This window comes from Gavialis gangeticus, unplaced genomic scaffold, assembly GCF_001723915.1.
Source record: "Gavialis gangeticus isolate Ggan-Ray unplaced genomic scaffold, GavGan_comp1, whole genome shotgun sequence".
In the NCBI taxonomy this organism is placed as follows: Eukaryota; Metazoa; Chordata; order Crocodylia; family Gavialidae; genus Gavialis; species Gavialis gangeticus.
In genome coordinates this window covers 3,337,879-3,365,076 of record NW_017729004.1, presented here as the reverse complement: position 1 = coordinate 3,365,076, position 27,198 = coordinate 3,337,879, and the positions used below count along the sequence as shown (strand labels likewise).

The window sequence follows — 27,198 nt, the reverse complement described above, 5'->3', positions numbered from 1 at the left end:
GCTGATTCCTAAATCCTTTACTGATTCCTAAATATCAGACCAAATCCTGTTTTTGGACATGCCAGAAGAGTAACACACTTTCCCAAAATAGAGGTACTCCAAATTTATATCGGCATAACGAGGATCAGAATGGAGGACCCAGTCCTGATCTTGTTAAAGTCAAGGGGAAAATCCTCCTTCTTCTGATTTCAAGCGCTGAGTCCATCCTTCATAAAGTTGGAAACTAAAGTGGGAAAACGCCATCGGTTTGCCATCCCCAGGAGAATTGTTCAGCTTTGCAAAAGTGTTTCCTTTCCCAAATTGAAACATTGGGCATGTCTACATGTGCATTAATACTCTTTAGTTAATGTGCATTAAATCTAGTACCTCCATTGTGAGGTACTAAGAAAATGTGCATTAGCCTGCAGCAAAACCTGGACAGAATCACAATGAAGATGATGCTTTCAAGCATCCCAAAGTTGGGTGAAGCCTTTGTTCTGCCCTGGGCCCAGGCAGAATAAGCTCACCCCCATGCCAAGGGTCGGCATGTCGGTGCCTGAGCATTATAGTATATACACGTGTCAGGTATCCAGGGTGTAGCCGTATTAGTCTCTAGAGGCAAAAGGAATCAGAATTCGTGGTAGAGGTGATTTCTTTTATTAAACCGACTAGGTTTTTGCAAAAAAATAAATAAATCCTTTAATTGCCCAAAAGCTTTCAATTAAAGATTTTTATTTTGTTTTTATTTTATTTTTTTGCAAAAATCTAGTTGGTCTAATAAAAGAGATCACCTCTACCATGAGTCCTGAATCCATAGTATATACATGATGCTTGGAAAGAAACCCTTCTAAACCAGCAACCTGTCTGCATGCTCCCCGCCTCCACCCATGGCCAGTCTGGCCCTTGCAATGACACTGAAGGGAACCAAGAAGGTTCATTTTCTTACACACAAGATTTCATTTTCCTACCATGACATCACAGAACAGTTTACACCAATCTGGCGCATTTTTTAACTTAATAATACATTAGTACAGAGGCATCCTAACCTTCTTTTCAATGGGTGACTTTTTCTGGCAGGAAAAGCCCCTCGCTTTTTCTTCTTATGCGATCGCTGTCACGTCACGCTTTTCCAAGTCCCGCAACACCTGTCATCTGTCACTTGTCACCTGTCACTGGCGCACACGCACGTACCCCCCGTGCTATCTCTCTGTCTCAAATGCATACTTACAATTTCTCTCGGTTCCTCCCAAATAAAACCTCATTGTCATAGACATATGAAAAAAGCTCTCGCACATGCACAAGCATTCTCCTTTACACATGCATAATTAAAACTCATCACGCCATGCAGCCACATGTGTACGTACAGAAGCTCTTATGCATGTGCACACACATGTGTTCTCTCCTTCATCCAGGCACTCGCTCAAAACCTCTCACACTCAAAGCCCAGGTCTCTCTCTTGCACACACGTATGTTCTCAGTCACTCTCACACACTCAGTCACACTCGCACACACCTGTTTTTCTCACACTTGCACCCCTCTCTCCTTTCATTCATGCACATACTCAAAACCTTTCTCTCCCACTCACGCTCCAGTGCTCTCACCCCGCCACACGCATACACTTCCTTCCTTTTCTGTGCAACATCTCTCATCTAGCAAACCACTCTTTCTCTGCTTCATATCACCCCCTCCACCCACTCACACACATGATCACACACATCTTTCCATTCTCACACTCGCCCTTCTAATCACAGAGCCCTCTCCCATGCTGAAACCCTCCCACATCCCATCCGAAATGCATGTCTCAAGCTGGAGATCTGGGCTCACCGGGGCAATCTTGGTTGCTGACGTCTTCTGTGAGGCATTTGCAAACTCACTTAGGCATGCACTTATGTGCTTTGCTGCTCTGCAACCCCAAAAGGCTTTTGGTTCAATTTGCAACATCCAAACACACCCAAATCCCGTGTCCCTTCTGTACATCTTGCTCACACAAAAGCTCACCCAGGCACCTCTGAGCACCGGAGGTCTCTAACCACTCTCCTGCCTCTGAACTGAATAAAGTCCCCAAACATTTTTATTTATTTTTTAGTGCTGACAGTGATCTCCTCCTCATTGTCCCTCATGGCAGTATCTTTCAAGGCTGCTGCCGTCCATAAGCTGTCTACTCAAAAGGAAGACAACCCCCCCCGGCACATAGCAATTCACCGATATTCAGAGGACGCCATGCAAGGGAAGAAATCCCAGTATGGAAGTGGGCTTTCAAAGTCCAGGACTACAGGAGCTCTGTGCAAATAAATCATACCTGTCCTCTCTCCGAGATGTGTCTGTGGGTGAATATTGCTGTGATGGGCAGACTCCCAGCAACACTGAATGTATAACTCTCACCACAACCTGCCCGGCTCCCTGCACATAGTTGCCTTCAAACTTATCACAACCTCTTGGACTCTTGGCATGTGCCCATCAAGGGGGGAAATCCTGCCTCAGGCTGCACCCTATACAATCTCAATTAGTTTCCCTGTATAACCTCTTTTAGAAGCAGCAGGTATTTATTCGAGGTAAAATGGGCCCATGGGAGTCAGCCAGAATCCTTCTCTTTGACTTCTCTGGGCCGTTTGTCAGGTCCGCTGTCCTTTACCGATTCCCAAATATTAGACCAAATCCTGTTTTTTGACATGCCAGAAGACTAATGCACTTTCCCAAAACAGAGGTACTCCAAATCACTCCAATTTTCTACCAGCATAACAAGTATTGGAATGGAGGACCCAATCCTGATCCTGTTAAACTCAAAGGGAAAAGTCTCCTTGATTTCAAGCGTCCTTCAGAGTTTCATAGTTGTTAGGGGCTGGAAGGGAACTTACCGACCAAGTTAAAAACTAGAGTGGGAAAACGCCATCGGTTTTCCATCCCCAGGAGAATCATTCAGCTTTGGGAAAGCGTTTCCTTTCCCAGATTGAAACAATGGGCAAGTCTACACACGCATTAACGTACATTAGGTAATGCGCATTAAATCTAATATCTCCATTGTGAGGCACTAAGAAAATGTGCATTAGCCTGTCTTAATGTGCATTAACTAAAGATTGTGGTTTTTAAACGATGCTTAATGTGCATTAGGCTATTTTAATGTGCATTCAATAAATAGCATGTTTTTTCAGTGACGCTTTAATGCACATTAATATAGGTGAATACACATTGAAGTGCACATGTACATGCACCCAAAAAAGTCAGCATCTCAACAAAAAAAAACACCCCAAAAAACCCTAGGAACCAAAAATTTGGCTGGGGGGGGGGGGGGGGGGGAAGGGAATGGATCAAGCGGTCAAAATGTTTCATTTTCATAATTTTAAAAAGCTTTTTTTTGTGTGTTTTGCTTTCATATATTTTTTTCCTCCCATGTTTTGCTACACATTACCTTATATTTGAAAATGAGGAAGACTTGTGAACTGAAAACCAAAAGCTTTTCATTAAAAAAAACCCACTGAAATGAGCTATTTTGATAGTTTAAAATTTTCTTTCATTTTTCTCATGAAGCTTGGGGATTGATCAGTGGAACAGGCTGCTTTACATTAAGCCAAGACTAGTCCCAAATCACCAACAGAGCAAGTTTTATGAAACAGGAAATTTAAAAATTGCCTAAACCAACCATTTATTTCGGGCGGGGGGGGGGAATCCGATCAATTGGCCATTTTCCATGAACTTTTAGTTGATAAAGTCCAAACCAGCTCTAGAACAGTTTTGGGGAGAACATCAGGTCCATCTTGTTGTCCTCTGAGAACCCGTTCAACTGTGAGCACAGACGTGCACTTATTCATATTGGGTTTCATCTTGGTTTGAATTCACCATGTAACGTGTTCCAGTCACCTCCCCGCAAACACCAGTCCTCCAACCAATAGAGCGCACCATTGGGGAAGGATTTATTAAATCCAGGCCATGTGTTTCAGCCAAAAAACCCAAGTCTTTTCATAAACTGAAAAGGCTCGTATTTGGACATTCTGGTGCAGGGAAAAGAAAGCAAAAATATGAAGAATGCTTTAAATAATGAGATGCGCCCATGGCAAAAAAAATTACTGAGTGATGCTGCCTTTGAGATTTATATAATGTCATTGAACTTGAAAAATGGGTTTCTGGGGGGGCAGTGCTCATGCTGATGGTAATCCACCTCTTTGCCATGCCTATCTGCCCCTGGTACGGCAGTATCATTGCACCTTTCATACTCTACTGAATTTAGACTGGTTCCATCTTTCATTGGGGGTTGAACACTGGTCTTCTTCTTTTTATAGATGGGGAATGGGTGTAGACCCAAGCCGAGTGATGCTGCCCCATGGCCTTCAGTGGATCTACAGCACTGACACCCACTTAGGAGCTGGCCTACCCTACCGTCTGCTTGACATCAGACAAGCACGGGTATCCACCTCCCCGCTCAAGCAGCACATGGGAATAGTGATACAGTGATGGACTTGATCCACAGCTTGGTGTAACGGCCAATGGGGTTGCACTGATTTATACCAGCCGAGGGTCTGCCTTGTGTTTTATGATTTTCTGCAGAGAATTCCCTATTTCCTGACTTAAAAGGAACTCCTTTGCAAAAGGCAAATACACCCTACACTACCTCACAGCATCCTGTCGGTGGCACGGCATGGACCATGAATATTAAAGGAGAAAGCTTGGCTAAAGGCGCACTTGGGGGCTCCTGAAATTCAGTGCAGGGGGACATAGCCCAGAATAGGAAAGCATAGAAGTTGCTTCTTCCCTTTAACCCTTTATTTACCATGTTAATTTTTCAGCCCCGATAACCCAGTTCTACACCTGAGCAGATGCTTTCTCTCTCCTGTTCTTGCCCTGGGACAGATCCTGATATAAATCACCACAGCTAAGCTGAAGTCAAGGCAAGCAGCCTGATTTAACACCAGCTGAAGATCTGGTAGTCTGTGTGTGTGTGCAAGAGATGAAATGTGGGTTTTCTCCTCCATCCTCCTAGGATGATCCATCCTATCAAAACTTTCTGTTTGTCCTAAATGCAAGCCCCCTAAATGCAGAAGGTCCCCAGGATGGTTTTCACACGGCAGGTCACATCAGTGCATAGGTCAAACTTGCAGCTGGTACAAACCACTCCATGGGCACATGCTGATTTATGCCAGCTGAGGATGTGACCCCCATTTCCCATCATTAACTCTTTTCAGGAGTGACTATGAAGGCTCTGGCCAGACACACACAGGTGCACACACTCTCGCACACACGTAGGTGCACTGATGCATACAGACATGACTGAAGCAAGGGCTGAAAGGCTCCACAACATCAGCTTTCTAACAGAGGGGATGCTCTAAGAAAGGTGCAGCAAAATGTGGCTCAGGATACTTGTGAGCCTTTGCAGCCGTCCTTTAAGGCAGCAGCTTGCTTGACAAGCTAGGACTTTTCTCTGGGTTTTTCACTACCTGCCTAGCATGCAGGGTTTCTATGCCATTCAGTTATGCTGCTCTGCGGGAGGAAAAGCCCGGGTGCACTCACTTATTTGCTTTAAGGAATCCAAGTATTTGGCATGTGAAACAAACCTTGCAGCACAGAGCATAGAAAGATGGAGGGGGTGGATTTTACCTCTTTTGGAGCCGACTGAAGAGGATTGAAATCACCCCTTGCCCACAGGAGCTGACTTTTCACTGGTTCTCCTTGCAACAGCCCTGAGAGTCCCACTGCCCAGGCAGCTTGGAGGTGGTATGACGGCGACCTCCTTTCCTGCTCATGTCCCACTGCAGGGGACATGGCACCTCTCTCCAGGCCCTAAGCTTTCAAGGCTCAGAAAGCAACAACCCCCACCCCTACAAGCAGCCCTGGCTGCTCCCTCCATTCATAGGCTAAAAAAATACGTACTTTGACATTAGCTGGGTTAAATTCAGGCTCCTTGGGGGGCTCCGGCTCTGCTGGTTTAGGTGCTGGCTTGGGCTCCTCTTTCTTGGGTTCGGGCTTCTTAGGTTCGGGCTTCTTGGGGGGCATGTTGACTTAAGAAAGAGAGAGAGAAAGAGAGAGAAAGAGGGAGAGAGGCAGAAAGGAGGCGGCTGCTGTAGGATAAATCAGAGCACAAGTCACTCCTCCGGCAGAGGTCTTTATCCCTGGCCAGTCCCTTAATGTCACACATTGTGTCACTCACCCACCCTATCACATGCCACAGCTTACAATAGGGGCACTGCTATAAAAGGGCAAGACATGTACCCTGCTATTTTAGAGCAGTTGGATATGGCATTGTTATGAATTAGCACTTAAATGGAAAGGGAGTTTGGGGTGTTCAGGGCTCAGGCTGGCCCTGGGTCAAACGTCTTTGCTGTGCGTGTGTGTGAGTGGGTGGGTGCGGTTGTGTAAGGGGGTTAAGTTACACAGCAGGGTCCCATCAGTTCATTGCACACCCTCTTATCCCTGCCGGTTACTTCTGCACCTCACTTGTTGCTGCCAGCACCACCTGCCTGGCTCGGTGCTAATTAACCAAACAGCATAATTCGTTCCTGCCTACCACTTTGCACTCGGCTACAAGCGCTCTGATTCCTAAGAGAAGATAAGAGCTCTGGCCAGGGACATATACACCCTGGCTCCAGGTTTCGTCTGTGCCTGTGGAGCTCAAACGTGCTGAAAATGGCCTACGAGTCTCTCCCAAGGAACGGCGAACAAGCAATTTCAGGAGCATTGACGGCATTGCCCCTTGAGTTGGGGTCAATGAGAAGCATGCTGCCCCAGGCATGGTCGCTCCATATAAAGTCTCTGGGGAAAGAAGGGTTCAATCAATGGGGCTAAAATTTTCATGGTTTCATAGTTTCATAGAAGTTAGGGTCGGAAGAGACTTATTAGATCATTGAGTCCGACCCCCAGCCCTGGGCAGGAATGAGTGCTGGGGTCAGATGACTCAATGTTTTGGCTCAATGTTGGCAGAGCTGTCTGAAGAGCCTGAATAAGAGTGATTGAGTGACTGAGGGGATTGGGGCAGGGGGCAATGAGTTACTGAGGGACCTTATTACACCTTTACAGTAAAACATTTGAGCCAGAGTCACCCCAGATCCTCATGGTGATGTCTTCTCCACCATCATAAAACAGGTCGGGCGCCTTGTCATTTGACCAGGGTATCCAAGGTGGCTGGATGTGACGCCCATAACAATACTCCCTTGGGTCATTCTGGCAACGGAGACAGATGTGCCTTAAGCTTCTGCTAGATTGAGGTGGATCTTTGATATTGGGGACACAAAAGACAAGCTCTCATTACAATCACCCGGTGCCGATCCCCTCCCCAGCAGCTTCGATAATCCAAGTCTTTACTTTGTTTCTTTCAAAAAAAACAAAGCAAACTCATTTTATTGAATCAATTGCCATTTTTTAAAGCCAACCCTAGTGAAGTCACAACCCCTCTAATGCAATTCAAAATGTAGAAGACACTGAGACAGTCCCCTACAGATCATCCATTCCAGCAACACGCACTTTGGGTTAATATGACATCTGACTTTCCACCATTGCGGATCCTATTGGACTTGTATTATATCATAAGTCAAGGTTACATTGACTACAAATGCTTGGGACCAGGGGCTACCTTTTTTCCCCTCTGTTTGTATAGTCCCTCGCTTGGGGAGGTCATGCTTCATGACCCTAGGTCATGGGCAAACCCCCAATACCAAAAGCGTTGTTTGTGCTTCGTGGAGCAATGAACAGTTGCCCAGCACGTGCTATGCATGTGCAATTTTGCTCTTGCTGTCAAAAGACGCCCTTAAGCAGGACACTTGACCTTTTGCTTTTCTAGGCTTACATGCACTTCAATGCCACACTCTACCTGCATTCCCCATGTCCTGCTTCCTAGAGATCACCGGAAAGCCCTGGCACCTACATGGGAAGAGGTCATGAGCTCTTCTTTAATGAAAAGGGGGTTCAAGTTATCTTTCCAGCTCCCCCTTATGGCAGCACCATTCCCCCCCCTTGTCCCTTTCCCCATTGCAGCAAAGGCGGAAAGAATTACAGTTGCTAATCGGTATTTCTAAGGGAACATAACCGCAAGCCCCAGAATCACACAGGAGAAAAGCACATGCTGAAAGTACACCCTGCCAGCTGGAAGGCTGGCTGCTCTTCAGAGGTCTTAGGCTAAGTGCCAACAGGACATACCAGTATCTCCCTTGCTTTCTTCTCTGTTTGGTCAGGCCAGATCCCCCCTGCCATGGGACATGCCTCGGCTCAGACGGGAGCAAGACAAAGTGTGAAGTTCAAGACGCCGCGTGATCCCTGTAAACCCAGATGAAATGACATCCTTGAGATCCTCCCCGTGACACGGAAAACAAAGGTCAGATGAACCTGCCAGCATCTAAAAGGAGAAGGTTGACTCAAAAGGCCTGAGGTCCCCTTGTTCTTCCTGTTCCCAGGGGAGCCCCTAACATGCTGCTGGAAAGCAAGGCACCCTGGGAAAGGAAAGGCAAAAGCAATCGGTAATCACAGCACTGCATCTGCTCAGACTAAATAAGATGTCCAACGTTGGATCGGCCACTTAAAGACCTGCACCTTCTAGCTACAATACCGGGCACTGGCAGAGTCCATGTGTCCAGCGATGGCCTTAGGGTTGCTGGGGCCCTAGGCAAGAGAAACATTTGGGGCCCCTTAGAGGCTTAATTTTGATGACATATAACCAAGTCGAACATTTTCGATTTCAATTTCACTTTGCCCTGTCCGTGAAACTGCAATGAAAGTGTCTTAATACAATACTGGAAATACAAATATTCAGTGTAATTCCTTTTTATTTTTATAAAGTATGGGGCCTCGAGCAGTTGCCCAGTTTGCCCTCCCCTAAGACCACTACTGGTGTGTCTTTGCTCTGCCCTGCACAGATTTTCGTCCTCACTGGTCTCTCTTCTACCAATGATGAGAAAGGGTTTTCTTAGTGTTGAATGGGATTAGGAGTCCTTGAGGTCTTCTTTGGCCCCCCTAGTTATTAACTCTGTTCCTGCTTTCTCATGATTTGTCCCATGGAGTTAATTGTTGAACTTTTAACATCCTCCCTCCAGCCACTGAGGGGGCTTGTGGTTTCTGGCAAGTCTAAGGCCACTGTCAATATACATCAAATAGATCTGTCTGCATTGGCAGTTCAGTGGAAGGACGTGGACCAAGACGCAGTCACTCTTTTTACTGTTGCCAAATACTGTCAACCCCACCTGTGCTGCTAGGTCATGCACCTGCTGGAGTTTCTGATGGCATAACTGGAAGTGGAAGTGGAAGTGGAAGTGGAAGTGGAAGTGGAAGTGGAAGTGGAAGTGGAAGTGGAAGCTTTCCATCCCGTTACAAGAAGCTTGCTCTGCTGCGCATAGAAAAGGGCAGGGAGTGAAGGCAAGGATGGTGAAAGCCATGAAAGTACAAAGAACCATAGAAAATTAAGGCTGGAAAGGACTTCAAGTGACCATACACTCCACGTATTTCCATTGATGTATGATCAGGTGTACCTGGAACATCCCCAAGAGATGCTTGCTGACCGGTTATTAAAAGCCAGCCAAAGAAGAAGACTCCACAGTCTCCATTGGTGGCCTGTTGAAATTCATCACCCATCTGGTGACTAGATACATGGATCAATATGTGGAGACTGCAATCCTTGGAGTGCTCCACTTAAAAAGTAGGCAAGGTTGAGCACTTTTCTCCTTGCTCTTCCAATATGCTGTAGGTAGGAAGGAGGAAGGCTAAACTCTGTAACCCCAGCTTTCTTTTCCATAGTCCAATGCCACACATTCACTGAGCTCTGACTGAGTTCCCATGTATAAAGTAGAGATCTCTATGCCCAGCATATCTACCCGGGTCCACTTGTTTGCCGTGTAGTTCAAATGGCAATTAATCCAAGGAAGTCTTATGGCTTGGGTTGCATAGGAAGTCAACCTAGATAATCATGTGGTCTCTTCTGATTTTACAACCCATTATTCTTCAGGTCAGGAAGCAGCTGAAATCGTGTCTTGTTTTGGCCTTCAAAAATGAAGGGTGCAGATGGTATGGTGCACCATCACATATAATACAACACATATATTTTTTTCCAATTACAAGGAAATCAAAAGCTTTACTAAAAAGCTATGGGGCTAGCACTGTATAAGATAGAAGCAAAAACAAATATTGGCATATGTAGTAATTTGCAAGCTCCTATATTATTTATAAAAACACAACAAACTGGGTCAACCGGTGTTTCATTAGGCCTGTAGTCATTGGAATTAAATACACATCTTTTTTCAGATTCATAAGACAAAATCTACCCTTCTCAATCATCTTGACAATGCATCAGCAGTCATCATTCATCAGCAATCCCGTGCAGTTGAGGATGATGATCATTGTGTTAGATACTTATGGTGTTTGCTCATAAGAGGACACTAGTGTTGGTACATCTGTCTTCCCACCAGATTTGAAGGATCTTTTGCAGGCTGCATTGATGGTACCTCTCCAATGACTTGAAGTGTTTGCTGTATGTTGTCCACATCTCAGCTCTGTACAGTCAGGTGGGGATCACAAATGCTTGATTAACCCTGAGCATGAATGATGCATGGCCCCGGCAGCTGTGGGGGCACAGCGGCACTGGCAGCGGTGGTAATGGAGGAACTCTTGCAGATGCTGCCGGCGCTGGCAGCGGTGGGGGGGGGCAGGGGTGGTGAGTGCCGGCCAGGGGATGGTGACCACCTGCAGACACCGCTGGCGGTGTTGGCAGCAGGGAGGGGAGGGGGCAACAATGTCAGCAATGCTTTTTTGTAGGGGGTGCACCCCTACACTCAGGGGGTGCACGTGCACCTGCGTGCACCCCCTTTGCATTGCCACTGACCGCGAGCTTGGTTTTGGACTAATGTTGTGATTTTCGAACAGCCTTTTCCTCAGGCTTCACTTGCACATGTGAAGTGATATTGGATTTCTTTAATGATGTCAGCCTTATGCAAGAGGCAGCTTCCAAGGTACAGGAAATACTCAGCATTTTCCACAGTCTCACCACGACTCTAAACTACCAGAGCTAGGGACTGCTCATTAAGAACTAATTGATGGAGGACCTCCGTCTTCTGAATGTCAAACATAAGTCCCATTTTCTTGCATGCCTTGGTAAAGTCATCGATGATTGCCTGAAGGTCTGCTCCAAAGTGAGCACACGCTACAGCATCATCAGCAAACTGGAGTTTGATGGTTGAGGTTGGGCTGGTCATGGTTTTGGCTTGGAGTTAGCTGAGATAAAGCAGTTTACCATCCATTCAGTGGTTTAGCTCCACTCCAGCTGGAAGCTTGTTGGTAGTCAGATAAAGCATTCCCCTCCCTGCGACATTCACCCCTGCCCAGGATGCAACACCTTCCTCCAAGAACTAGCTAGATTCAGGCCTGCTTAGCTGCCAAAATAAGTTGCAATGATTTGGACATGCCTGCAGAGAGAGAAAAATGTCAGGCAATTAAGATGCCAGAGACTTAGCAATAGCTCAACATCTCATCACTTCTGAATTCACAAGATAATAATAACAGCAAGGGGACTTTTTTCCATATAGAAGTTCACAGGCTGTTTATAATTATTTCTGGTACCATTATCACAAATAAATAGCCTTAGGGAAATAATGGAAGTCTTTATCCAGTCCGTCTGTCCATATCTGAAAGCCCATCAAGCTCAAGCACACGCCAATGTGCCTAAAAGCCAGAAGTCGTATTATGACATGCACAGTACATCAACAAATTATATGAGGTATATTAGTTTCCCAGCTAATCAGATGAACTCAAGAGGAGACATTTTCCACCAGAAAATGGGATTCCACCAAAACACTAGGAAATTAGGTGGATTCCACTGCAATTTTATCTTGGAGAAAAAAACTGGGGGAAAATGATCTGGGAATAGTAAAATGTCCCATGTTGGCATTTTAAATGTGTTGTGGGGTTTGTTTGCTTTTGTTTTCTGTCATTTTAAAATGGCTTGTTCTTTTTACATACTTAATTTACTTACTCCCCATTAAATGTCTGTTTTCTTTCACATATGGAATTAATGCAAGCCATCATTTTGTCTGATATTCAGTTTAAACAGCACTTGCTTCTTTCCAAGACCTTGTACCTGAAAGCTTGTCTAACACCCCTCATCTCTCCCAGCTATACTTTTGATCCAATAAAAGATATCCCTGCCAAAGCCCTTACCACTCCTACATTTCCTGGACCATGACAGGTACAACACCCCAACTCTACTACATTATTTTGCAGTTTTGTTTACTTTTTTATTATAGATTAAATGTGTGTGTGTGTGTGTGCATCCTCTATAATTTATTTTAATAATCTTGGCACCAGCAGGACATTGGCCACCCTGATCCCCCTGCTTTGCCTGTGGTAGGTTTGGGTGTTATGTCTTGTAGTTGTGCCAAGGTTGCCTGTGCAGTTTTGCTAAGAGGTTTAGACAGTGGATTTGTATAGGATGGTTTAGATAGGGATCATCCTGTCTCAATCTAGATGTCCTCTGAAGGTCCCTTCTAGTCCTACTTCTCTATCATTCTATCATATATATAATCTCTACAATTCTATTTTATATGTATGTGTGTGTGTGATTCAATCATATATATATAAATGTGTGTGTGTGTGTGTGTGTGTGTGTGTGTGTATATATATGTATATATAGAGAGAGAGAGAGAGAGAGAAGTAGTTGATCCAGTTGACACACAGGTAGGACAGCAGTAAAAACTAGATGACCCCCCAGGTTCCCTTACGTCCTATCAGGCCACAGCCTCAAACCTTGCATGTTGGCCTGCCACCCCATGTCAATCCACTCAGGATGGTCATAGCTGGTGTGAAGCCTCCAGTAACCTCTCCACCCACTGCCCATCACTGGAATGGCGAGCTGGGATCAGCTGACCCTCTACTTCCACCATACAAACCCCTTAAAATAGGAAGTGTCCAGGCAAGAAGATAATCTGATGCAAGGCTGCTTTGCTCCTCCCTCTGGCTTGCTCATTGGCTTCACTCTTTGTATCTCCCAGCTTCTTGACTCAACTCACCTCCTAGGCTTCACTCTTGGATTGACCTCCTGACTTCCTGACCCTGTTTGAGCTGGAATCCCATTTACCCACCCCAGCCCTAGTCACTGCTTTGATCGTGGAGAGGCCCAAACATGGCTCCTCATGCACTGGAATGACATTTCCCGATTTTTTACAATTCTATTAGTGCATGGCAGATGTTACAACCTGCAATTCTAAACAAGTTGAGATCAAAATAAAGCAAAAGCACTTCAATACACATGAAATATTTTTTTTCTAAATTCCTTTCATAAACAACACCGATATCTTTGAGTCTTGTTCTGACAGCAAATGAAGTCATAGCATGAAAACATCAACATGAAATCCTTGATGAAATGCAATTTTCATCCTCCGCCCATCACTAATTAATCCATCATAGATTAGACTAGAGCAGATGTCCTAGAATACACAACAATGCCTGCCTAAAATAATCAGCACAGGGAATGAGTCTGAACCTTTATTTGGCACTTTGGGTTGACCTAGGACTCCCTAATATCATTGGCCATCTTTCATTGACTACATTGGGTTTAGATCAGGCTCTTGCTGCAGCACATGGATAGAATGGAAATGTTGAACCACCAATAGCTTTGACAAAGGATGGTTTGTCATCAGCAGAAGAGTTTACCCAGTCATGAATGCTCTGGGCAATGATTTTGACAGATCTCCAGCTATCCAGTGCTTTGGGGTTTGATGTTTGGGAAGGAAGATGAGAAAAAGAACAACTCTCAGGGGCCACGAGTGATTTCCTGTAAAACAATGGAGACTTAGATTAGGAGAAGCATACTGCACGATGCATCAGCACACAATATTCTGTACACACAAGGCATATCCCATGGCTTGACCTCACAGTGCTATTGGTGTACCACTGACAACACTCATGAAGTAGGTATATGGTGTTATTCCCTTTTAATAGGGGGGCAAGCTGAGGCACAAAGGAGCTCAGCAGCCTGCCTCAATCCACAGGGTGAATCAACAGTAGAAATTGGAGGAGAATCCAGGTCTGATTCCCTAAATATGTCCTTTGTTTGCTGAATCAGCCATTCATCTCATCTTAGTCCAAGAGCATCCCAGGAGAAGTGGATACTAACAGCAGGAGCAATGGTCTTTCTAGCCTTTCAAGTGCAGAAAAACATCATTTGTGGGGTTTTAGTTTCATGTTCCTTCTTCAGTTGTGCTCATGACAGATGTTTGTGGCAGGTTCTGGTGCCAAAAAAGCTGTCCTGGAATCATCTCAGCATTGTACACAACATGTTTGGTTTGATGTGCATGTGCTAAAATGTTCTTCCTTAGCAGAGCATGGTAACTCCCTTGGGGAGCCAGCTTGGGATGATCATCAAAGGGAGCAGAGTTCCTCCAAAAGTTTCCCATGGAAATCTTGACTTTTCAATTGAAATTAAAAAAAAAATGTTTTTTTCTCAAACTGGAAGAAATCAATTTGGGAAAAATGCCCTGGTACCTCATGTTCCCCCTGTCCTTTGTCAGTCCATCTTCCTAATCTAGTTGCATTTCCCATGAGGCTGTACTGTCCCTCCACATGGCTAGGGAAGGAGGCTGTGGGAAGGTAAATGAACCCCGGCCCTTGGAGGAACATAAGGCTGTGCAAAAAACTTATATGAAGCATTATATCACTGGGATGCTTGTGTAAAGGATGATCCGGCCTTGAGCAGGGGGTTGGACTAGATGTGACCTCCTGATGGCCCTGCCGCCCAGGTTCTGTGATCCTGATGGGACATCTGAATTGAAATATCTTCCTTTCTTTCTGCCAAAAATATTTAAGTTCTCAGGCATTGGATTTTTAAACAAAAAAAAAGGACTTTTCCCCAAGAAATGTAGATATTTTTCAGGAGAAAAAAAATATCATTCAGTTTAATTTCTATTGAAAACCAGTTTTGACGGAAGACTTTCAAACATCTTTTAAAAGAGACACTGAGTGTAGATGACAGAAGTTTCATTTCCAAACAGGATGTTGTTGTGTGGTTTTCTTCCAGATAAAGAATGTTTTTCCTGAAAAATTATGAGGAGCATCTTTCCTGGAGAAGAAAAGAGGTGAGATTTCTGCCAGCTTGCAAGCAGAAGCTGATAAGCGTTCATGGTTTTACAATTCCTACCGCAACAGATGCCATGTGAACTGGTGAACGGAAGGGGGAAATTCTGCCCATCTGGCGAACTTCAAGGTCCTAAAATAACTAAGCTAAAGTAGAACTTGTCAAATATTTCAAATTTTGAAATTTCAATAACATTTTGCATTTTAAAAATTCATGAAATAAAAAGGACAACATCTGTGAAATGTTTACCATTGCCCCCCTGTTTTAAACCAACTGAATTGATGATCTTTTTGTTTCCCCCCATCCTGAAATTTTATATTACCAACTTGAAATTTTTTCAATTTTCAAACTGTCAAATTTTTCAGGAAAAACATGAAAAATTGAAAACCTGGAAAAATTTGGGAATTACTTCCCCCCCTTAATGATCTACTATAACTCATTGTAAGTTTTGAAAAATCTGATTTCATGTTATTTAATGATATCCAAGTTTTCCATAGTTGTTCATTGCATTACCAGTAATGTTATGGAGAAACCCAACCCATTTGTTACTAGGCTTGTGGGCAACTATGAGATGGCTTAAACCGATGGTGGTTGAAATTATATGATAGCTTAAACTGGTGAGTGTCATGGGTGACTATACTTGATTATGTGCATTGCCATCTCTATATCTCTGTATCCAGATAAAATCTTCTATAATGTTCCAGCAGGAGGATAGTATAAGCCAAACCAGTCAATATTTTTCAAGTTTCAAATACTAGTGTTGACAGTGATCCCCATGTGTTGAGTATGGCCTTCTCCTGCCCTCTCCCGATGTGTTAACCATCGCATTGCTCAAAATATTTCAGACTTCAAAGTTTCAATAACATTTTTTACAATCACTGTAAATAGGGAAGAGAGTGGGGATTCTTAGTTCTACTTTTTCACTTAATTCCACCCTATTGTTGACTCAGCTTTAAGAGGAGGAGTTAGAAAGAGCCTATTCAGATATACCTCTGATTCCAAAATGAAGACGGTGAATCAGGAGAACGATGGTGTGGGATGCTGGGGAAAGAAACAACCAAGTGTTTGTCTACATGTGGGAGTCTGTCTAGACAGGGACAAGCAGAGCTGCTGGGCAAACCGAAGGAGTTGCTCAACCGAAGGCAGATGGCTAGGGCTGGGGATAGCAGAGGAACAAAGTGAAAGGCAGAGATATGGACTTGGCATGAGCTTAAACTTCCTACCAGCCCTTTGTAACATGGGTTTCATGACCCCTCCTAGCCCAGCTCCCTAATGGAGCATCTACCTAGTGGAAACATAAGCACCTTTCTTCAAGCGAGATCCATTTCAGGTGTAAATCCATGTCATTCTGTCGACTTCAAAACCATGTTGGTCACTGCTAGCATCTGGCCCTTAATATGTGTTTTTCATGGTAACTATAATTTGCATAGGACAACTCACCCTGGAGGGACCACATGTTGACTACCCACCATGATAACTGAAAGACTTTATCCTTCAAATAAGAAAAAAGGTCATGCCCAACATAATCAGTGACCTAGAAGCTTTTGAGAGAATGAAATCCCCATGTCTGAAGAGCTTGGGCAGGTGCAAGGTAAGTGTGGAGTTAAATGTTTTGCTTAGACCGTACTAAATGGGTGCTAAACCACACTCAATCAATATAAAACTGTGTTACAGTTAGAATGTGCTGTGAACAGCTGTATCATAAGGATTAATACTGTTTCCTGCCTGCACAGCTCTAAGTTGTCGGTAGATGGCCAGAAACCAGGTCATAGGTAGAAGCGAGGACACCTGGTCTCTAGCCCTGTTTAGGGAGGGGTGGAGAGGGTTGAGAGTTGTGCATCCTGGGATGCTAAAGGACTACAAATTGCTCTTTTTATCTCTGCAGGGCAGACAGAAGTTACCCTAATGTGACCTAGGTAACAGCCCAGAGTTAGCACTCACTTGAAATGGCATAACATTGAGATGCTCAGAGGGCACTTAGCACGAATTAACGAGTGTTAACACGTGGACACTCACATTTTAAGTGTTAAGTGTGATGGGTAACTTCACCCTAAAACATACAGACCCATGACACTTGGGATAGCAGAATATTGTGGGGTGCTGTTACAGTGGCTTAGACCTGGAAGGCCTCATGCCCTATCCGGTATGCTTTAAGGACCTGATCTGAGGGTCCATATTCAACAGGTCCACACCAACCATCCCTTAGTGATGACACAGATCCTGCAGGTGTCCATTTAAAAATGATTATCTATAGCTAATTTTAAGGCCAGAGTGGAGCATTATGATAACTTCGTCTGACAGAGACCCTAACTCAGTGATTTCTTCATCAAGTCCAGACTTGTGGTTTAGCTATGATTTCTTTTTTCGAGCAATGGTCAAGCCCCGTTGCCCTTCAAGTCTGGTACAGCAATCTAGGCGAGTTGTTCCAGAGGCTAATTGCTTTCATTTTGCATCTAGCACGAATTTATCTACTTTCACCCCCTGATGGTTGCCTCTTCATATGTCTTTGGAGCCTAAATGAAAGACCCCTCCACTCTGAGAGCTGTCCTTTCTGCGCAAGATGGTGCTCAAGTCACCCCTTCATCTTCTTGAGGATACGGCAAGTAGATCGACCTTAAAAGTCTTTCAAAGAACATTGTGCTCCGATTACATAACGCGCAAGTACATCTTTCTTTCCCTGGTGGGTGAAGCTGGGCTTGGAGACCTGACAGCTGTTGTTCAAGATGGGCCAAGGACAGATGGAACAAAGAGGGGGGATTGTGACGCATTTTTGCCTTCTGGGGTCACCCTCCCGCCTTGTTTATGTGCAAAGACTGGACCCGCAGCTGGGGAGCATCAACCTCATTCCAGTGCCTTCAATGGAGCGGGGTCAGTTGAATCCAGTGTCTTTCTCCTCTTTTCCTCTCTCTCTTTGGTGACAGACTAGATCAGCAGCTCTGATGGCACTGTGGCTATTTTTATAGCCTTTGTGTGTCCCCACACGTATCACAATGCGGCTGCTGTAAAATTTCAAAGGCGAGTTTTTCAAGTTCCCATGAACCACCCGAGAGGACAGCTGCAGTGCGGGACGCAGGAGAAGGTGGATTGCTTTTCTTCTCTCCAGCTTGGCTGTGTTCAGTGGGGTCAACTGGAAACTGATCCCAGGGACTGTAGCCTAACAGCTGTCTCCTCCTGGCAACCTGCAACGCACATAAGGCTTGACCGAGGCCTCATTGGCCCTGAGAAAACATGAGGAACCAGCAGCTTATCTGCAAATTCAGACCAGGGGAATACGGATTAACACCTCTGCAGGGTTTTCTGCAAAGGTGCCGGGTATGGTTAACAGATAAACCCTTTCTTTTGCTATGTCCTCGTGACATGGCATTTAGCAGATTCATTGGCCCACACCATGAACACTTTGGCCATGGCCTTGTGACTTCTAGGCTGTCAGCCATGCTCCTTAGCACCCGCACCACCCCAGCCTCCCTGCTAAACCTAAGGACTCTATGGATCCCCTGTAGAGTTTGAACCTGACCCCTTCAAGACAAAATATTTATGCTTCGGAGCACACCACCCACTGCAAGGGACCAGGAAATGTTCTGGCCGGCGCGTTATTCTGCACACATTGTCGGAAATGTCTAGAGAGGACAAAGCGAGATGGAAAGTAATCAGCCTTTGTATATTCTTATTCTCCAGCGTGAATTATGCATCACTGCCGGTGGCTGAGGTTTATGAGTCGACTCCAATTCTAGTTTGCAGGCTCAGTTATTTACCGCTGACCGCGCTGAAGAAACTGGGCTCAAATTCTGCTGTCGATTTGGCCTCCCCCTAGAAAAAGACGGGAAGTGAGCAGTTAGCGGAAAAGCCCTGCTTGGCTTCTTGCTAAAATGGCAATTTAAAAATCCCAATGATTTATTGTCCATAAGAAGTAAAGTTCAGAACAATACAACACGGGGAAGGAGTTGTGTCTCTAATTTATTCCCATGCAGCAATCCTTACAGCCTACCACTACTTCCACAGGCAGAGAAAAACCTTGTTGGGAAGAAAGTCCAATCTAAATAGGCAAAGCAGAGAAAGGGGCACGGATACCCTTGCTTTAGAAGGAGCATAAGTGATTTGACCAAGATCATACATAACACTGCTAACCCAGATTTCCCAAATCATCATCTAACACCATATATACATGGGCCATCTTTCTAATCTGTACCCCACCCTTCACTGGCTGGCTACAGTGCATCTGCAAGACTCAGCAGTGATTATTAATTAATAATAAATAATAATCCCTGTGGTCTCCTGCATAGTAACTTTGCTAATGGCGATGAATTTATTTGATGTTGATCTCCATGTTTTTTAATAGGATTTCCACCAGGGCTTGGCACACAGGAGTGGGATTTTTTTCTCATGATGTCACACATGTACAGTAATGTGCTTCCCAAAATACACGACTGCCTTTTTCATTCGGTGGAATTTCTGGCTCAGTTGTGAAATTCAACCCCACTCTTCGGAGCTGTAATACAATCTGCAGCAGCCGCAGCAGCAAGGGAACAATACTCGCGCAGCACTGGCTCGCAAAGGCACTGGCCTGGTTGTGGGGATATATGTATCATCCCTGCCTCCTTTCTGAGCTCTTGGAAGTGCAGGCTGCTATAGGACGGATCATGTCACTTAAGGAGAGGCGTTGGGGTTATCAGCAGGGATCCTGGTTGTGTCTGATTTTTAAAAAGCCCCCGTTTTCAGATTTTAAAAAGTAACCCAAAAATCCACATTTTTCCATGATTAAAATGCAATGCTGCTATATATATATCTATATATATATCTATATATATATATATATATATATATACCAATATACACACATATATATACCCATATATATGTATGTGTATATGTATATGTATATATGTATGTATATGTGTATATATATATTAGTGGTGTTTCATTTGAATCATGGAAAAAATACTTTTTAGAGTCTGAAAATGATGGGAGGGGGTGTTAAATCAGAGGAAAAAACCAGGATCCCTGGTCATCAGCAGTGGCACAGCAAAGGGATGAGCCATCCATCAAACCTGGGATCCCAAATTTCTCCAAAGCCTGTAGGTCTTTAGATAGAGGTGGAGGATTGATTTATGGTAGGGACAGAGTCCAGCTATAGTGTAAGGATTTGGGCTCAGGCTTTCTCAAAGCTCAGGGGTGTTCAAATCCAGGCATGGCTCCACATACCTACGTGGGCAGATTTTGGGTTTGAAAAAGGAAGATACAGATGATGTGACTGGCACTACAGGGGTGGCTTCTGCCATGCCCCCCCTCAGTGGGCAAACAGAGCCATAAAAGCAACTTCTGGGGATTTTTTGAGCCCCTAAAGTAAGTATGACTCCCCCAAACTCAACCCTACTTGGCACCCCTTCCCTGCCAGTACTCAACCTCACTTCCCCTCCCATTCCCCCCTCCATCAGGCCTTTGGGTGTTGGAAGGGTAATGCACCCACTGCCAGCACTGTCCATAGCTGACCTGGAGGGAGGGGAAGCCCCATAGCTCCTCCTGCCCTGCCCCAGCTGGGCACGGCATCAGTGCTCTCCAAAACCACCATCCCCATCCCCTCACCTTCCTCCTGCTTGGTCACCCCAGATATCTGCTGCCATCCAGAGCTCCAGCCATACCTTGGTCTCTGGAGGGAACTCAGGTGTCTGTGCCAGTGGTGGACTTGAGCCACTAGCATGTGAAAGGGGGGTGCAACCACACCCTTGCACCCCCCAGATGCCCCACTGTACCTTTGCTGTAGCAGACCATTTTCCTTCTTTCCTGACAGGTATAAAAACATAGGAGCTGCCATTTACTGGGTCAAACCATAGATCCACCTAGCCCAGAATCTTGTCTGACATCAGGGGGAAAGGGTGGAAGGTGAAGGGGAAGATGATGTTTTTGCACTTCTATGGACAGAGAGGCTAGCAAAGATTTGAAACAACCTAAGCATATCTTTCTTAAATGTGCAAATCTTGGTTAATAGTTCTTTCCTGTTTTCTTCTTCTTCTACACACATCTCTATTTTTTGGATGCCAAAGGCAATGTATCAGGAGAGCTTCACAGCTTGGTTTTGCAATCTCATGGAAGTTTGGGTAAGATTGGGTTTTGCATCTGTAGGTAATATGTTCATGGAAAATCTTGATGTTTTGCTAGTGTATATAGGTAAGCAGCTCTGAAGTAAAGGCTAAACAGGACCTTCCTGATCATCTAGTCCAGTGCTAGCCACCCTTCTGGCCCCATGAGCTGGAAGAGTGGCACGGAGTTGGTCTGTAGGCCAGATCTTGATAAGGGTCAGCACATGGGATCGGTCCATGGGTGTGATCCAGTGGGCTGGCCTAATCCCATGCCCTGGCCCAAGCTATGTACCCAGATCTGGCCAAGCACTGGTAGGATCTGGTGCACACAGACCCATGTTATCCAACCCATGGGGGCTCCCCAGTGGTCCAGAAATTTGGCAGCAGGGAGAAGCAATTCATGCCATCACCACCTCCCCACTGCCAAATTTCGAGACATTTGGGGAGTCCCACCAGGTGGATGACATAGTTCCATACACTGGATTTGGCCAGGGTTTGAACACCCATGATCTAGTCTAACTCTAGTCCACTCACTGAACCAGAGCCTTCTCTACAACAAGGTGGGCCAGGTGGTTATCAATGTACAGACTTTTGTCCAAACACAAAATATCATCTGCTCCAACTGCATTGTTATCACAGGTCCTCTCTACTCTGTACGTACCACTGTAGTTAATTATGGTGAGGCCACTCAAAGCAGACCCCTTTCCATAAGCAGTATGCTGTCTACAAGGACCTCTTCCCTTTGAAATGCTCCCTTCCCCATGATATTGTATTGAATGAAAGCATTGACCAACCCAATGTGGTTGAAAGGTCACTGCTGGACAGCCAAGGCATAGGAGGGTTGAACTTCTGTTTGCTGTGTGCGCATGGGTATGGGTTTGTACATGCATGCATGTATATGAAAGAGAGAGAAAAAATGTGTAGGTAGTGGTTATATGCATGGTTATTGGATGATGGGGGATAGGGCATGAGAAGGGTCAGTGGCTGCTTTTCTGGGTTTCTTACATTTTGTCACTTACAGAATCACAGAATCTTAGAAAATAAGGGTTGGAAGGGACTTCAGGAGGCCACATCTAGTTCAACCCCCTGCTCAAAGCAGGACTAACTAGATCATCCAAGGAAGTTATTCTTCCACTTTACTTAGCACTGCTGAGACCACAGCTGGAGTACTGTGTCCAGTTCTGGGCACCACACTTCAACAAAGATGTGGACAAGCTTGAGAGAGTCCAGAGAAGGGTCACCCGTATGATCAGAGACTTGCAAGACAAGACATACAAGGAAAGGCTGAGGGACCTGGGACTCTTCAACCTAAAGAAGAGAAGGCTGAGAGGGGACTTGATAGTGGCTTACCGCTACATCAGGGGAATGTATCAAGGGCTAAGCAAACAACGGTTCACCAAGACACCCTTGGGGAAAACCAGGACTCATGGCCACGAAGTCCTGGAAGACTATTTCAGGCTTAACACTAGGAAAAACTTCTTCACAGTCAGGGTGTCCAGACTGTGGAATAAGCTCCCTCCAGATGTGGTGCAATCACCTACCCTGGACATCTTCAAGACGAGACTAGATAGTCACCTTGCTGGGGCCACCTGACCCCAGTTGTCTTTCCAGCCTAGTGCAAGGGCTGGACCCAATGATCTTCCGATGTCCCTTCCAGCCCCTTACAATGTATGAATCTATGAGTCCCAACCAAGGCTTTGTCCAGCTGGGCCTTAAAAACCTCCAAGGATGGAGATCCCACCACCTCTCTGGGTAACTTTCTGCTATGCTTTACTGCCAACCTAGTGAGAAAATTCTTCCTAATATATATACTAAACTTCCCTTGCTGTGACTTGAGACTAGTGTTCCTTGTTCACTTCCCCAGCTTTCTGTTTAAATGTCTACCCAGGGTGCCCAGAGCTCTTAGTCTGGCACCTTTTAACGTGGCAATCACCTATCCTCTGAAAACCATGCCCCTCCCTCCTGGTTCACCCATGAGCAAGCCCATCAATTCCACAGCATAGGCCGCATGGGGAAGTGGTTACCAGCAATAGAGGGGACTCTACCAAATGGCCCAGTGGAGAGTCCTACCTCTCAAGGAGGAGGTCCTACCTCTCAAGCAGGAGGCATGGCTTGTTTCTTGGGGGCAGCCCAAGGCTCAGCAGAGAGGTAGCGTAGACCGTGCTATTACCGCACCTACCGAACTTCTACCCAGGAGTGATTCCACTCATCTCTGAACTGCAGCCTTCTCTACAGTAAAATGGGCCACAGGATTATCAATATACAACAGTTGAGAACAGGACACAAAAAACAGTGTCCCAATGAAACCCCAGTGAGGGAGAGAATGAATTCTACCCAGGTTGGATTTTAACACGATGCTGACCCTAATGCTCCAGCACTGGGGACAAAACCCATGGGATCTTTAATATCCCCAAGTGGACAAATCCTTGCCTTAATAGCCCATCACAATGATGATAATAGGAAGACAGAATAGTTTATGGAAAAAATGACCCTGACCCATGCTTGTTTTTATCCTTGAACTAAGGGTGAACTCTTCCCAACTATTATTTTTCCTCTGAGAACATTTTAAGGTTCTGGCATCATTTCCTATCTTTCTTAGGCATTAAGCTGAACCACTTTTCAAGTCCATTTTAAATGGTGACAATGCCCTCAAACAGATTCAGGGGGTGCAGTTGTGCCTTTGATTCCTGCTTCATCCAAACTTTCAAACCAACTGCCTGAGAGAAGCAGTGGCCTTTCTATTTAGGCAGCTCTGAAGGAGTCAATTGACTTCATGACTCTTTCTAATCTCCCTTCATTTCACAGGTGTTAACGACCCACTCTCATTTTTAATGGGCTTGATTTTCCACTATTCAAACCAACCTTTCTTTTGCAATGTTGCTGGTTTTCAGCCATTCCCAGGGATATCTCTTTTCTGTTTCACAGCCCTGTGGACTACTTGTAGTTCTAGCTAAAAAAACTTTCACCCAGGTGTGGTGATAGTAATTCAGGTGTAGAAATGACTGACACTGAAGTACTGGAAGCACTGTCAAGACACGCAGGTAGATTAGTGTTTGTTTTATGACTCTGAATAAGAGCTGGACATTTAACTACAATGATCGCAGGACTAATGAAACCCCAGCTCTTGCCTATTTTTCCCTGAGTTTGTGTTTTTAAGCTTAATATGTTATCCAAGAAATGAGTGCACATTGCAATAAAGCTACATTTGCTTGTGGTTTTATTGTTAACTGAATAATGTAGTGCCAGACCCGTAGCATGTTAATAAAGTCCTAGTTTCTCTTTAACTGGAGAAAAACATGGGATGTGTTATATGTAATGATATACCCCCTTTTCAAAATCCTCGGTCTGCTCATGAATGCACTCATGCTTTAGAAAAATGAATAGATATCCTTAAAGGGGCCTGTAACAGGAAACCCCTGACCCTGTTGCTAGGAAGGCCTAGGAAGGTAGGAAACCCTGAGCCAGGAAGGGCAACAAGGAGTTGTGGTCCAGGTGGACTGAGCCAGGGACTAAAAAGCTCAGATGGCTAATGAGGCAATTAGCTGCACGTGGTCCCTGGGTGCAGACCATCTGATCACAAGGCTGGAAGTAAACTGAGCTTGGGGGATATAACCCCATTCTTGGACTATGCAAGGGTCCCTTCGTGGAACAGGGAGAGAAGCTCCCAGGAGAGAGGGGCTGCTGGAGATGGGCAGGTAAGCACCCAAGCCAGCCAGGGGAGCTGGGGTGAGATGGCTCTGATGGAGGCAGGGCTTGTGGGCTGCATTTACCCTAAGAAAGGGAGACTATCTTTTTGCATTTATGTTCTGTTTTGAACATAAGACCTGAGGACTGGGTTGTGGATACAGGGGTGGGAGAGGCTGCTGCCAAGGCAGAGCTGATACCCAGGGGCTGAGGTCTTAGTGAAGAAAGGCTGAGGGTGCAGCAGGAGAAAAAGGGAGCCAAGGCTGCAACCACTGAAGCCCCAACAGGTGCTCAGTGACTTCACGACTCTTGTCGTGATGTTGGGATGTGGGAGCATCCCTTTAAAGGGGAAGCACTTGAAGGAGAGCACAGGCCCCCAGTGGGAGGCTGGCTTAGCCAGGCAGGCAAGATGACCAGTGAGGCTACCTCCATTTCCAGGGACTGCCTCCCCCAACAACAAGCAAGTTAATATCAAAGTTGTGGCAGGCGAGAGACCGGCGGTGAGGTGGGGCTGGGAAACAGCTGGCAAATGGGTGGGACCACAGAAGAGGGGATCAGATGCTGGGGTGGCAGACCCCCCACAAAGGCACCACGGGGCCACATCGATATTATACCATTTTGCTGGTTTTCACCCCTAGGCTCTAGGGCTATGAGCCCAACTAATTTTGCCAGTCCTGAAATTTGGTTGAACTGCTCTTTCATTGAGGACAGGGCAGAGTTGCACCTTGTACACTAATTCAGAAATGCATACACTCTCATAAGCACCAACTCGCTCTATCAGATGCCACGAAAGGACTTCCAGGGAGACGGCATTCAAATATAAAGCATGATTTAAATACAAAGAACAGGGAGGAGGACAAAGAGGAGTAGCAAAAGAGACAAAGCAAAGCAGTAAACCCATAGGGGTCATAAAAACGAACCCAGGTAGTGTGATAAGAGTCCATAGTCTCTGTTTAGAGTTTAGACCATATTTAACACAATCCAGTTTGTGGATGGCTTCCTGTTCCAACATTTCCCATTCAAATTGGTTTTAAAGTTTTGCTGTTTGAGAACAGCTGCTCTGAGGTCAATAATGGGACATCCAGGGAGGTTTAAGTGCTCTGCACAGGCTTGCATGTCTTCCTGGAATCACTGTCAAATCAGTGCTCACTCATTCCTTCACACAGGGATCACACCGTCTGTTCAGTGTAGACAGCAGAGGGACACAATAAGTAGGTGATGGCATATATGGCACTGGTAGAGGAGCAGGTGCATGAACCCCTGATGTTATAACCCACGTTGTTTGTTCCTATGAAGATGTGGTTGGTGTTGATGAGGGGGCACAGCTGGTGTCTGGGTCCATTGCAAGACCTGGTGCCTTGGTGAGAATAGGGGTTTGGGAAACTTGACCCTGCCTTCATAGGTCAAGGGATGACTTCATACTAACAGCTAACCAAGTTGATCTGTCTCTGCATTGCAACTGCATGGCATGGCTGCATGGTTTTCCCTCCCTATACAGAGCCCCCAGCTGTGAATCATCCAGGTGTCTCCCTTACACTACATTTGCACTCAGACTCAAATCTGGTTTCTCTGAGGGCAGCCTTGGTATTGGCATTTGGGCCACTAACTTAAGAAGACAAGCCATCTGCTACCACTCAGTCCTCTTCTGCTTGCTCTCTGCATCTGGGTACCTCCTCCATCCACTGCAGTTCTTTTTCCTCTTGTACTAGAAGCATGGGATGCTGCTTCTTGGGCCAGAGGACTAAGGGCCAGCATTTTAAGGGGATTTAGGAGCCTTCACTGAGCAACATGCAACCCCTTGTCAGTCATCTATCCATGACGAGTGGGATTTCTCACCCTGTGTGGGGCAGTTTAAAGCTGCCTGTACTGCCTGTATGGTTTGGGTACCTGAGACTGGGATTGTCAGCAGCCAAGTGTCTGAGCAAGAAGCCACCTTCCCTAGCCAGAACTGATAAGCTGAGAAGAGGGGTAAGGAGAGGAGAGGAGAGTTAGGAGCCTAAGCACTGATCCAGTGCACCTAGCTGATGGACCAGAGGTGGGTGTCTCTCTGTGGACACCCTCAGCTAGGCACCCTCTCCTAGAGTCATCTAAGTGGTGCATCTCGAGTAAAGCCAAGGAGGTGATCCTCTCCCTCTACGCGACGCTGGTCAGGCCACAGCTGGAGTATTGTATCCAGTTCTGTGCGCCCCATTTCAAGAGGGATGTGGACAACATGGAGAGGGTCCAGAGGAGGGCCCCCGCATGATCCGGGGACAACAGGACAGACCCTACAGTGAGAGACTGCGGGACCTGAACCTATTCAGCCTCCACAAGAGAAGGCTAAGGGGGGACCTGGTGACCATCTATAAACTCACTAGGGGGGACCAGAAGGGTTTGGGGGAGACGCTGTTTCCCCTAGCGCCCGCTGGCATAACAAGGAGTAATGGGCACAAG

General features: G+C 45.6%; 1 protein-coding gene and 1 long non-coding RNA gene across 2 annotated transcripts in view; both read right to left on the bottom strand.

The window, feature by feature from the left end:
- The window catches only part of MYL3 (myosin light chain 3), a 66,276-nt gene extending 60,179 nt beyond the window's left edge, over positions 1 to 6,097 (bottom strand). The window contains exon 1 of the mRNA XM_019508029.1: positions 5,839 to 6,097. Within this exon, the coding sequence (XP_019363574.1) occupies positions 5,839 to 5,961 (123 nt within the window). The 5' untranslated portion in view covers positions 5,962 to 6,097. The remainder of the gene's footprint in view (positions 1 to 5,838) is intronic.
- Positions 6,098 to 26,290: 20,193 nt separating this feature from the next.
- The window catches only part of LOC109291473, a 7,067-nt gene continuing 6,159 nt past the window's right edge, over positions 26,291 to 27,198 (bottom strand). Inside the window, exon 3 of the long non-coding RNA XR_002095849.1 lies at positions 26,291 to 26,301. This is a non-coding gene — a long non-coding RNA (uncharacterized LOC109291473). The remainder of the gene's footprint in view (positions 26,302 to 27,198) is intronic.